This window comes from Echinops telfairi, unplaced genomic scaffold (genome assembly GCF_000313985.2).
Source record: "Echinops telfairi isolate 266 unplaced genomic scaffold, ASM31398v2 ScPeMD7_2;HRSCAF=8, whole genome shotgun sequence".
NCBI classification, from domain to species: Eukaryota; Metazoa; Chordata; class Mammalia; order Afrosoricida; family Tenrecidae; genus Echinops; species Echinops telfairi.
This window is the reverse complement of record NW_022103898.1, coordinates 17,702,650-17,715,733: the sequence shown is the minus strand read 5'-3', so window position 1 is coordinate 17,715,733 and position 13,084 is coordinate 17,702,650. Positions and strand designations below refer to the sequence as shown.

General features: G+C 53.4%; 1 protein-coding gene across 1 annotated transcript in view; it reads right to left on the bottom strand.

The window, feature by feature from the left end:
- The window catches only part of LARGE1 (LARGE xylosyl- and glucuronyltransferase 1), a 619,553-nt gene that overhangs the window by 7,359 nt on the left and 599,110 nt on the right, over positions 1-13,084 (bottom strand). Inside the window, exon 13 of the mRNA XM_004700723.2 lies at positions 1,938-2,084. Within this exon, the coding sequence (XP_004700780.2) occupies positions 1,938-2,084 (147 nt within the window). The remainder of the gene's footprint in view (positions 1-1,937; positions 2,085-13,084) is intronic.

Here is a 13,084-nt window from a genome sequence, read left to right as displayed (position 1 = left end):
AGAAAAAGAACCATCTTGCTGGGGTCAACTTGACAACAGCAACTCAAAGGAGTCTTGGGGGGCCTTGCAGGCAGTGGGTTTATGTTAATGAGGGAGGAACATGTCAGAAAAATAAGGGCAAGAACGAGTCTAGAATGAAGTCAATGTCAACATGAAATGGTCCGTATAGAAACGACAGAATCGGTATAGGGTTTTTATATGCATGTTCTACAACAAAATGTTCCTTAAACCTATTTGGAAAATTCTCCTAATGTACCCATTGTCAAGCTACACATAGTTAGGTGGTGGAGCTGGCATTCAAACCTGGCTCTAGAGGATCAAGGGCCAGGACCCTTACCAACCAGGCTACCTCTCTTTCTATGTTTCTGTCTCCCAGAACCTACAGACCAAGTACTCTGGGAATGCTACTCTGAACTGAATGAAATGAAGGAGGAATCTAAAAACTTCAAAGTTAAAAACAAAAAACTAAAAACAAACCCTTCAAAGTTGCCAGAGGCGCATGCTGCCCGTGGGCCAGGAATATGCCCCTGCACGCTGCCAAGCAGTGGCAAAAAGATGGGAGTCGGAAGCCACAAACAGGGCCTGAGAGGAAGGAGCTGGGGGACAATAATGTGAACAACTAGAAAGCAAAGGCTCTTCAGTGGAAAGAAACAAGGGGAACTCGACAGCCTCCTGTAGGGAGACCACCCAAACCTGTCAATGCCGACTCATGGTGACCCCGGGTGTTTGCGGGTAGAACTGCACGCACCCCGGAGAGTCTCCATAGGCTGTGACCGTTTGGAAGCTGGTGTCCAGGGATCTCTTCTGAAGCATCTCAAGGTGGCTTTGAACTGGTGAACCTCTGGGTTAGCAGCAGAATGTTTGCCCATGAGTCACCCAGAGGCTTTTGTAGGGAGAAGGGAGGGCTCCGGTGAGGGGATGTGTTTGGTGTGGTTAGGGAAGCTCTTCGGGCAGGGAGCAGGACTGCTTCCAGATTTTGCTCTTTCCGCCCTGAGGATCCAATTCTACTGACGCTCCAAGGATGATTCAGGGGTGGACTGTGCCCTGGCCAATAGGCAGACTTGAAAGTTGAATTGCTCGGCTAGATGGCTCAGCAAGAGCCTGAACCTCAGCAGCTTCCACCAAAACCACAGTCATTAAACGCAAGCAGAACAAAAGATGCAGGAATGGCATTTTGACAAGACGTGAAAAGGAAGGATGGCACTAGGATGCTGTTCTCTCGTCTAACCCAGAACTCAGACCACAGGAGTTCATTTCCACCTGTAAATGGCTGAGCAGAGAGTCCTGCCATCTGCAGCCTTTGATGGGATGGGAAGAGCCCAAGCAATGGCTTTATCATAGATTAGCTGTCAAGCGGGGCAGAGTGGGACCCTCAGACCAAGGCTCAAATCCCACCTTGGCCACGTAGGAGCTGTGACAATCTCGCACAGCAAAGTGTTTCTGTTAACCCAGCTGCCTTTTGCTCTTGCATAAATTATACTTAGCTTGCTGAGCTGCTAAGTGGAGGGGAAGGTTGCACGGTCCAGTTGGGGGGCAGCAGGGCTAGTTCTGGTCTTCTGAGTGAACTGCGGCTTCCCTTGGCTCATCCCCAAACAGTGATCCTCAGGATGGCCTGCTGGCCAGCGCAGAAGGCAGGGCGGTTGTCATTAACCAGAAAAAGCAAGCCTGTTGACTCAGTGACCCTGGCTGTCACAGGGTAGAACCAAGCTCCTTAGCAAGGTTTGCCTGCGGCTGCAGTCTTTGCAGAAGTAGACTGCCAGACCTGTCTTCCCCAGGAGCAGGGGGTGCGGGGGAGTCAAGTGGTTCAGTTAGTAGTTTAGGGCCAACTGTTTGCACCTCATGGGGATTTGAGGGACTGTGACCCTGTCCCTGTACTAAGTGTCCCGGGAGAGAGGCTGTCTCTGGGTGGCCCTGGGACGGCAGCGAGGAGCACTCACCTGAAGGTGAAGAGGGTCCCCATGTCCAGCATTGACAGCAGCTCTGCTTTCGATTTGGGGAAGGAGAGCCGGTAGCGCAGCGTCTCGAATGCCGGGACGATCATTGCTTTCTTGGTGTGGGCCAGGTCCAGCTGGATGACAGACTTCCTGGAAAGAGAGGGGCAGACGGGGAGTCAGGGCCCCCCTGAGGCCAGGCAACAACTGTCCCTGGAGGAAGTGTAGGGAGAACTGCTCCGTGAGTTTCTGAGACTAATTCTTTCCGGGAGTAGAAAGCCTCCTCTCCCCCTCCCCCCCGCACCTCCCCCGAGTTTCTGAGACTAATTCTTTCAGGGAGTAGAAAGCCTCGTCTCCCCGCCGCCCCAAGAGTGGCTCGTGCTTTCAAAGTGCTGACCTGGAGGTTAGCAGCCCACGGGTAACTAACTCACAACACCCGCAGGCATTACCAGGATAAAGCTGAGAGTCTTTCTAGAGAGTGAGCAGAGGGCTAGACTGCTAGGAGGGGCTAGGGAAAGCCCCGCCCTTGTGTAATGTGAGCCCCCTGGGGTGGTTCTGAGCCCCGCCAGCCAGGTTCGGCCGGCCCAACGCAGGGACAGAGTCCTCATCTTGCAGCCAGGGCCTGGGAAGATGGAGCTCGGATACCCACGCCTACTGGTGGGAGAGCTCTCCTCCTGCCTCAGCTCCTCTGATGGGTGGCACTGGCCCGCCTAGACTGGTCTGCCTTTCTACCTTGGAGTCGCAGCGCGCCTATAGGACAGAGGAGAACTCCGTGGGTGGCTAGCAATGGGGCTGGAAGACGGGCAGGCACAGGAAGGGCCATGCAGTATGTTGCCTTTGATGGACAGAGTTGATGCGAATCCTGGCTCTGACACATTCTGTGTCTTGTCACTCCGGCTAAGTGTCTTGGGTCCCTCCTCCCTAAAACGGTAGCAGAAAGAGCCACTTCCTAGTAGGGATGCCTTAAGCAGGAGCCCGGGTGGCAGAGTAGTTTCCAAGTTGGGCTGCTAGCCACAAGGTCAGCAGTTGGAAACCAGCAGTCGCTCCGTGGGAGAAAGCTGAGGCTTCCTCCTTCTGTGCAGTTACGGCTCCAGTCCTGGGAACCCACAGGGGCGTGCTTCACGGTCCTACAGGGTCACTATGAGTTGGAATCGACCCCACAGTAGCAAGGAGGTGCTCCAAGCCCCAGCCAGGGGGCCGCAGCGCTGCAGTGCAGGGTGACTGCTGACTCCAGGTGTGCTCAACCCATAAGGCCCCAGCTAGTTCAGCGTCTATCAATTCCCGGTGCAGAGGGCGTGATTAGGAGCTGCACCAGGAGTTCATTTTAACTCCCCCTGAATATCCTTTGTGCTTATGTTTTCATTTACAACACAGGCAGAACAAGACCCACTGCCACCTAGTCGATTCTGATTCCCAGTGACCCTGCGGAGGCCTTCTGCGAATCTAAGTCTTTACAGGAGCAGGCAGCTTCGTCTTTCTCCCTCTGTGCTGCTAGTGGGTTTGAACTGCCAGCCTCATGGTTACCAGCCCAAGACCTACCTCATGGACCAGCCCCTCTCACGCCCTGCCATCAAGTCAATGCTGACTCACAGTGACCTGCCCCACAAGACAAGGCAGAACTGTCCCTTTGAGTTTCTGAGACTGTAACTGCTTATGGGAGTAGAAAGCCCCATCTTTCTCCCAGAGCGGCTGGTGGTTTCAAACTGCTGACCCTGTGATTAGCAGTCTCACCTGTAACCACTACGCCCCCAGAGCTCTCCGATGCCTCTCTGTGGCTACATGAGCCTCAAGTGACTATGAAAGCCAGTCCTTAGGAGTGTCCACCTCTACAGTCCCTCTCCCCCAGGGGTCAAGACTGCTCTACACCAAGGCCTGCTTGAGACAGAGTGTACAGAGTGGGTACTTGGCTCCAAGCTGAGCCAGTCAGTTCCTCACCCTTTGAACTCTGGACCAGGAAGCGATAGTGCTGATGTTACTGGCAAGTGGTCCTCTGGGGGCGTCTGAGTATTGACCGTGGAGGGGTTCAGGTAGCCTGGTTAATGATGCTCCCAGGTGCTGGTTTTTCAATTCTCTCTTTGATTCCATACAATGTATCTCCTAACAGATGCTTGTTTTTCTTTAATTTCTTTCTCATTGAGCTGCCTCGTGTGGGTTTCTGTTGTGTGCAACCACAATGACCCCAGCAGAGGGACATTTTATGGACCCCCATGTGCCCATCAACACAAATCCATCTCTGTAAAGAAAACCCCAATCCTCAAAATGTTCTCAGTAGACAATATCACGATTGATGGAGAAAAGATTGCAGCTGTCAAGGATTTCATCTTGCTAGGACCCACAACCGATGCTCATGGAAGCAGCAGTCAGGAGAGCCAATGGCGCTGTGCACTGGGCAAACCTGCTGCCCCAGACCTCTTTCAAGCATGATGCAATTGCAGATGCCCCGGCTTGGATCAGACGCACCGTAGTCTTTGAAGAGCAAGGATGGCACTATGAAGGAACTCAGACACACTCATCTGAACCAGCTTTCCAATCGCATCACAGGCATGTGAAGCTGCACAGGAATAAGGCAGATTGCAGAAGAGTGGGTGGCTTTGAATTACAGTGTGGCAAAGATGACTGGCAGCACTGTGGACTGTCAGAAGAACACAGGCTTGGGAGAGGCACAGTCAGAATATACCTTAGACGTCAGCATGGTGAGCCTTGATCTCATGGACTTTGGACGTTTTATCAGGAGGGCCTAGTCCCTGGAGATGGATCCCTTACTTGGTAAAGGAGAGAGTCAGCAAAAAAGAGAGACTGTCAGGGAGATGGATCGACAGAGGGGCTGCCCCCATGGGCTTCAACAGAACCAGGATGGTAAGGGTGGCACAGGGCATGGCCATATTGTGTTCTGTTGTCCATCATGTCTCCGTGAGTCAGAACTGACCGGCTGTGCTGAACAACTACATCCGTCTGTGTCTGCTGAACGAACGAACTAACTAACTAACTAACTAACTAGCTAACTAACTAGCTAACTAGCCCTCATTGTTAGTTACCATCAAGTCACTTCTGACTCTTGGCCACCTCGTTTGTTTCAGAGAGAACTGTCATGGTTGTGACATTTCAGAAACAAATCACCGTGCTTTTCCTCCAAAGGGCCTCTGGGTGGGTTTGAATGACCAAGCTTTCAATTAATAGTGGAGCAAATTACCCATTTGTACCACCAAAGGGGCTAGAGAGAGAGAGAAAGACGCACACACCCACACCCACACCCTTCTCCCCCTCTCTCAATTAATAGTGGAGCAAATTACCCATTTGTACCACCCAGGGGACTTGAGAGACACACACACACACACACACACACACACACACAGACACACACACAAGCACACTTCTCCCCCTCTCTCCCTGCCCCTGCCCCTCTCTTCTCTTACTCACTCACTCACTCTCAGGAAGCAGCATGCCTTGCAGAGTGGGGCCTCGCTGTATTCCCCTGGGAATGGGGAGCATCAGATCTGAGAGGACTCCCCGCCACTTCTTCCTAACCTCAAGGAGACGCAGGCTGCCATGACGACAGCTGTCCCCAGACCGACGCTTCCAGCCTCTGCCTGAGGCAGTTATGGTCCCGCTGACCTGAAGGGGTCCCAGTCTGAAACTGCTTCAGCCACAGAGTGGCTCTCAGGACGCAGGCGACGAGCTCATGTGTGTGACCAGGATGGGACAGCAAGCCTGGACTCTTCCCTGTGTCTGTTAGTCTGTCTGACTCCGCTTGCCGACTGCCTGGGGTTGCACGAGTTGCTGCCATTTCTCAGGGCAGCTAGTTCCACAGGGACTTCAGGGAACAGGGGCAGTTGGGGAAGGAACAAGTGGGCAATGCTGGCTGGGAACAAGACCTGAGTCCTGGGTCCGACTCTGATGAGCTGAATGGATTTGGCTCACTTCATGACTCTCTTACTTACTAGATAGAAGTGACTACAGGTAAAAATGGTTTTTTTATGAGCAGCTTGGTATCTTGATAACCAGATAAGCCTCCTTTCTAGTTCCGGCTGCCCCAGGTAAGTCATAGTCGCTCCCCACCCTCCCCGCCCCTCAGAGTTCATGTGCTCATAAAACACTATGAGCAGGTAAAACAGTGTGTGTGTGTGTGTGAACGCACGCATGTGAGAAAGTGCATGCTGTGTACAATGACTGATACATTGCTGCCTTTGGACCTTGTTCATAACGCCTTCAAAAACATGCCGACACACCATTCATTCCTTCTGGCACCCCAAACCTCGTGAAAGAAATCACAGGTTGCTGGGGACCCCTCTGGTACCCTGGCAAACATGCCAAAAACAGGTGCCTAGGAGCCAGACTGAGTTCTGTCCCTCGGTCCCACCTAGGACCTTGGGCCCTCGGCTCCCCATCTCCCAGGTACAGGCTTCCACTGTAGAGTGGGGAGACGAGATACGGCGCAGGGCTCAGGGCTGCTTTGAGATTGAACCACACAGACATCCTGGAGTCTAACCTGGCTCAGACATTAGATGCGGGCCACTGGAGAGGATAGGCTGCTGGGACCCTCTTTCCGGAGCAGCAAGGGGAGGGCCGAGGAGCTTTCAGAGCAGCCAGAGGTCTGCTTCAAAAGCAGGCAGGTTTGGGCTTGCCAGCCCGGCTGTCCGTGGAAGCAGAGCTGATCAGACAAGATCTCAGTCTCCAGGCTGCCCTCTGAGTCCTTCTTGTCAAAGGCAATCCAGGCGTTTCTGACAGAATAAATCCACCTCCTTCCATCTGCAGGAGCTGGCCAGAGGGACGCCAGAGCCGGGCAGGGCTGATCCTCAGAGTTCTCAGCTTCCTCTTTGAAGGGGTCTGTTCTCTCAGCGCCTCTGCCTAACTCCTGGGGCAGCTGCTGTGGCCAGGTGGTGTCACGTTGGCTCCAATTCACAGCTCACAGCTCACCTGTGAACAACGGACCCAAACACTGTCCCGTCCTGGCAGTGTCACCATCCTTGGGCGAGGATGCAAATGATCCACAGACCTTTCTGCTGCCACCGCGAACAACGTGCCAACCAAGATGAGGCTGATGGCAGCTCTCAGGGCACCGGGCATTAAGGGGAGGATGCACCCAGAAGGAAAGGAGAAACGGCTGGGGAGGTGGGTGTCTCTGGGACTTGGAAGAGCAGATCCCAGGTGGCAGCCTCCGGTTCTGGTGCAGCTGTCACAGGCCCGACACACACTCACATGGCTTTGACGTTTTCCCCCAGGGCAGGAGGCTAGAAGTGACGTCAGGGTTCCAGCTCTGAGAGAGAAGCACTCTTCTCTGCCCGATCTTGGGAAGCCTCCGTGTGCCTCCCAGCATCCCTGGGCCCTTGTGGTACCTTCACGAGGGGTGGCACCTAGGCTGCACTGGCGTCTGAGCCCACACTGCCAGTTTCCCAACTCAAGAGTGATTGTGAGGCTTACAGTGTACCCCCCACCCCCATGGCTGTGACCTCTTTAATGTAACAAAGAACACTATGCCTAACACTATGCTACATCCACCCTTACAGGGAGAATGATTCCAGCACAGGTTATGTTGTGCATAACGTGTAACCAGCCACTCTTTAGTCCCCCAAGATGCACGTCCTTCTTAGATACAAGTCATATTCGCTCTGTCACAGTGCCTAGGATGCATGGACCCTGGAGGTTCATATTTCTCTCTCCCCCTCTCTCTCTTACACAGTCATTTGCCCTAGGGTCAGGTTTCTGTAACCAAGGAAACAGCCCACCTTCCCGGCAGGAAGAGATTATGTATGGCAAAGTGTCCAGAAAGAGGACAAAGATGCTCACTTCTGGTGGTTTGGCCTCCTCAGTCCCCCAGTGGGGAGGATCCAGGGTCTGCAGAGCCAGGCTGCCTGGGCTCAGCCCTTGATAAATACTTCGCCTCTTTGTTCGTTTCCGGATCTATGAGATGGAAACGGAAGAGTATTCACCTTAGCGGGTGCTGGAGGTTAGAGACCTAGTGGTTGTATACCAGAACGTCCAGGGGCGGAAAGTCCAAATCAGGCTCTCAGCCACGTGGGACCCTTTCTGGAAGCCCCAGGCAGGCCCTGGCTCCTTGGCTTGCAGACATCCTCACGGAGTGCCTCTCTCCCCTATACCTGATAGCTTCTGTGTCTGATCTATTCTCCTTCAAACTTTGAAGGGTTTAGATTTAGGATGCATTCTATACTGAGGTGGCCCTACTAATATAACGCATACGATCCTATTTATTCCTAAATCAGATTACATTCACAGGCACAGGGTTTCTGACACACCGTAATTTAGGGATGTCGTAAAGGGAACACAGTCCTTCCACCCATGTCCCTGGAGCGCCCACCAGATCATTGGGAGGGGCCATGGAAACGGTGCATGGGAAATGCTCATAGAAGGGTTTAGGGGGCATAAAGACGAGGCATTGAAGAAGCAGGAAGACGGAATTCCAGGGCCATCAAAGGGGAGCCACCACCAGTGAAGCAGGTTTGAGCTCAGGATATGAAGGCAGGCACTCAGACCAGAGGCACTGGAGGCTTGCGCATGTAGACCCTGGGGCAGAGCAGAGTCCCCCTGGGATCTGAGCCTGTGAGACAGTAGGTGGAGCAGCAGACAGGCTACCTGGCCCATGGGGCAGAAGCCAAGGGACCACACGACTGGGAAGCTGAGAGGCTGACTGACTCAGCTGCCCGGTAAGGGGACCAGTGGCTAGATCATGACTGTTACTGATGCTGACATGGGGTCATCTGCTAAGTGCCTAACACACCTCCACACTGTGAATTTTGTCTGTGGGTTGTGTGGCGCGCGAGAGCCGTGGCTGGTGTCAGAATAGGTTAGACAGACAGGGGGAGGAGGCATGTGGGACCTTGTGACAGTGGTCTTGGGCAGGCGAGGAGATGGGCTCTGTGTAGCCAGAGGAGGCCAGAGACGGCTGTTTTCTCAGGGGGATACAATACGACCCACGAGAACTGCCTCGTGGAGCTGTGGCATCAACGTGGTAGATCCACTGATGCTTCAAGAGACACCATCTACAATGATTTTTCACACGTGCGAGGCCTGGCTAGCTCCCAGGGGCAGCCAGCTGGCAGGGAGGCGGGGAGGTGACAAGAGAGCAGCTCTTTTAGAGCCGATGCTGTGGATTCTGACTCCGCTCACCACGTCACTAACGGCGGGCTTGCCTCACGGAGCTCCTGCTTCTGTATCTCGAGAACAACAAACTCTCCATAGTGTTGGCTATGGATGGAGCGGAGATACTATATTCATTCGCTCATGAATATGCATGATGGGGTCCAGAGCTGTGGGAACAGATGTAACCTCTGTCCTTGTAGAACTGAAAGGGTCCGAAGGGGAAAGACACGTGTCCTGCAGGGCTCCTGGGTGCATGGGGGATGGACAGCTGCCTAGCAGAGGGCATCACTGAGCTGTGTTCTGACCCCAGAGGAGGGTGCAGACAGGATTTGGGGGAACTGAATTTCCTAGAGAGCGCCTGGTAGGTTGGCTGCTCTGAATTGTGTCCCGAAAAAATATGTGTGGTCCATTCTAACTTATCCGTGTGGCTGAAACCCAATTGGCGAGCGGGCTGTTAGGTTAATGGAGGGTTAGTCTGCGGCATCCTTTTGAGGCGATCTTCTACCATCTATAAAAGAAGTCGACTAAGGCAGCAGACATGGGGCAGGAGAGATGCCAGGCTCTGTGGAGCTCTCTGAGGAAGCAAGATCCTGAAGATGGAGGCCCTTCCTCGACAGCCCCAAGGCAGCACAGACAGAAACCTTCCTGCCCTAGAGCCCGTGCCTTGAGTTCCAGGTTCTGGCCTCCTGAATGGTGAGGAAATAAATTTGTTTGTGAAAACCACCCGCTTGAGTCATGTCAGTTTCAGCAGCGCTAGTGAACTGAAGGCGGCGGCGAACCAACCAGCTGTCACCAAGCAGACTCCTCCTCAAGGGGGTCCCCGGAGTGTCAGAGAGGACACAGGCCACCTCTTACGTCTGATGCTAGAGCTGGGACCCTACAATATCCAGAGACACCAAACGAGGCTGTTCAGGATTCTGCGAGAAGGTGCCCACCAGGGCTCTCTTCGGAGGTGGGCAGTCTTGACCCTGCAACCGTTGGTTAGCAGCTGGGACATAAACCATCGGCATGACGCGGGGCACTGCACAAAAGGCAGGGGTTATAATGGAATGCATATGTTTGCATGTACTCCGTTTCAAGCACGGTGTTCAATGCTTTGGAGAGAAAGATGAGACTTTCTACTCTCATCAAAAGTGGCAGTCTCAGGTCCCCAGAGGCAGCCCTACCCTGCCCTCTAGGGTCCCCATCGACCCAGTGGCTGTGAGTTTGGATACATGCTTTGTATGCGTCACTTCTGGAGCTACCACCCCTGGAAGATGTGCAATAATAACTCACCATTGAGTCCAGTCTGACCCATTTTGACGCGACGGGGCAGGGTAGAACTGCCCTGTGGGATTCTGAGTTTGTCTATCTTGACAGGGGCAGCAAGCCTCATCTTTGTACCACAGAGTGGCTGGTGGGTTGGAACTACTGACCTTGTAGTTAGCAGCCCGATGTGTAAGCCCACTTCATGACCAAGACTCCATAAGGACTATCCTCTCCAGGGAAGACACTAAAGCCTAAGAAATATGTCTTGTAATTGTCACGCTCACCATCCTGGTCGGGATGGTAGTGACGAGGAGGCCTCAGCTGTGCAGACGTAACCAAGAGAGATGAACAGTTGCGGCAGCCATTGGGGTCATGTTTGCCTCTGTGATGACCTTCCCAACCTTGCCACCGAGACAACGTCTCAGGGCTCACAGATCAAGGTGGGGGCCTGGTTAGGGAAGGAGTTGGGGGAGATGGCAGGCAGCCTCGACGGCACACATCCTCCGCAATATCATCCATACGGCAGACCCTACACCCGAGGAGGAGCTAACTGGGGCAGGAGCCAGAAACCAAACAGAGTCTGGATGCTTACTGACATACGTAGTGACCTGCTGGCTTATGGAGTCACGGACACTTCTTATCACCCACTATCTTCTCAAACTACTATGATCTGCCTTTGACTCCTGAGCTCTGGCCAAGGTCAGCCATGGCCCCATCCAGGTCAACTCTAGTCGACGCCTTATCTTTCTTGACAGGGGTTCCAACCATCACTCTCTCTTTTGTGAGATTCTCTGCCCTGAGTATGGGCACCTTCTCACAGAATGCTGAACAGCCTGGTTTGGTCTCTCTGGATGTTAGAGGGTCACTGCTCTAGCATCAGACATAGGAGGTATCATTCTAGTACCTCTTGCTGCCCCTCGCTCTTAAGCTGGGGGGAAAGGGGAGACGACACTCCCTGTCTGGCCAAGAGAGCCTCTGCTCTGCTAATAGACATGCCGGGGCTGATTTCTCTGTGACAGTGCAATGAGTAGCTGAGGCTGAGGCTGACAAGTGACAAACTGCTGGGAGCCGGGGAGCTGGGGGGACTTAGGCTGCTGTCAGAATGGCAAGAGAGAGCCAGGCCTGTCAGCTCTCTGAGTCCTGGATTTCCACAGCCCAATTCCACAGCATCAGATGTCAGTGAGCCCGCTGTTTAATCAAAACCGAGTCTTTGGGAATGCGAGCAGTTCTTGAACAAGTTCCTAGGGACTCAGAGAAGAGCTATATTGAACGTGGATGGGAGGAGGGAAAGAAACTTTCTCTGGAGCACAGGTCTGTCTCCAAAGCCCCAGGAGGGCCTCACGCTGTCTCCCAAGGCTTTGTGGGCAGCTAATAGGAGGCCTGCCTATCCCTTGCCCCCTTCCCCCTCTGGTGACTGGCGCAAGGTGTCTGCTTCGGGTTAGGTTTGCCCTGGACTTCTCCCCTCTCCCCCCTTTCCCATGATGGTGCTGGTAATAACACAGAGACTGTGTAGTGGTTCAAACTGGTGCCATCGTGGTTAACAGCTCAATGGGTAACTCACTACGGCACTAAAGGTCTTACAACACATTTGGAGGGGGGGGTGTCTAATTCCATCTGTAATATCCACCTGCTTCTGAGCTCCTTAAATATGGCAGGGCTCTGCTTCAGAGTAGGTTATGTGTTGGGCTGCCAATCACCAGGTTGATGGTTCAAACCACCAGTCTGTCTGCAGCCGAGAGAAGAGACTCTTTGCTCCCGTGAAGATTTACAGCTTCAGAAACCCACTGTTGGGTCGTCATGCGTTAGAATCAATTGGATGGCAGTAGGCTTGTATGTAGTAACCCTTCAGCTCTCACCTTAACCATGACCGTGTCCAGTGACTTTCCTTGACCTGCCACACTGAGCCATGGGCTTTCTAGTCGAAGGCCTCTCATCTCTGCATCACACCCCACCGGTTATTAGAACCACAGTGGTAGCCACCCCACGCAGTACCAGCATCGGTGACCAGACTGTAAACTCCGGGGGTGGGGGGCAGGGACCTGTGTCTTTTGTCCACTGAGACTGTCCCAGACACTTGGCTGCGTTCATGGAATGAAGAACGTAGCAGGCATCCGTTGTGCGAGGTGCTTCGCAAATCCCACACCATTTCCGCGTCCACTTCCCAGACAATGAGCCCACGCTCATGTTCTCAGTGCCGTCGAGTTGATTCCAACTCACAGGGACCCTGGGAGACAGGATAGAACTGCCCCTTGTGGGATTCCAAAGCGGTAACTCTTTACAGGAGTTGAAAGCCTTTCTCCCAAGGAGCAGTTGGTGGTTTCAAACTGCTGGCCTTCAGGTTGGCCATCCAACTTGTAAGCACTCCACCACCAGGGCTCCGAGACAAGCTAAGAGAGGTTGAGTAACCTTCCTGAGGTCATATGGGGGCTCAGTAAGAAGTGCTCCTCATTCAAAGGTGGGGCTGGTGGGCTCAGGGACAGCATTGCCACCCACAGTGCAGCACCCTGCCTCGGGCATGTTTAAGGACTGCATAGGAATGCATAGTTTCTCTATTTCATTGAGAATTGAAAGTGTGAATGGTACCATGAAATGCTAAAAATTGAGGACATACATCAAAAACAAAACCCCGCGGCCACAGATGATGGGTCAGGCCATGGGGGCGCGACCACAGGTCTCCAGGCTCAACAGAACCTGCTCATGCTCATCCCAGACCGTCCCCTTGAGACCCCCACCTACGCCATTCCTTCTAGCACCAGTGGTCAGTGAGCTACTGTGTGGCTTGGTAAGTGGCCACAGGGTTTTCAGTGGCT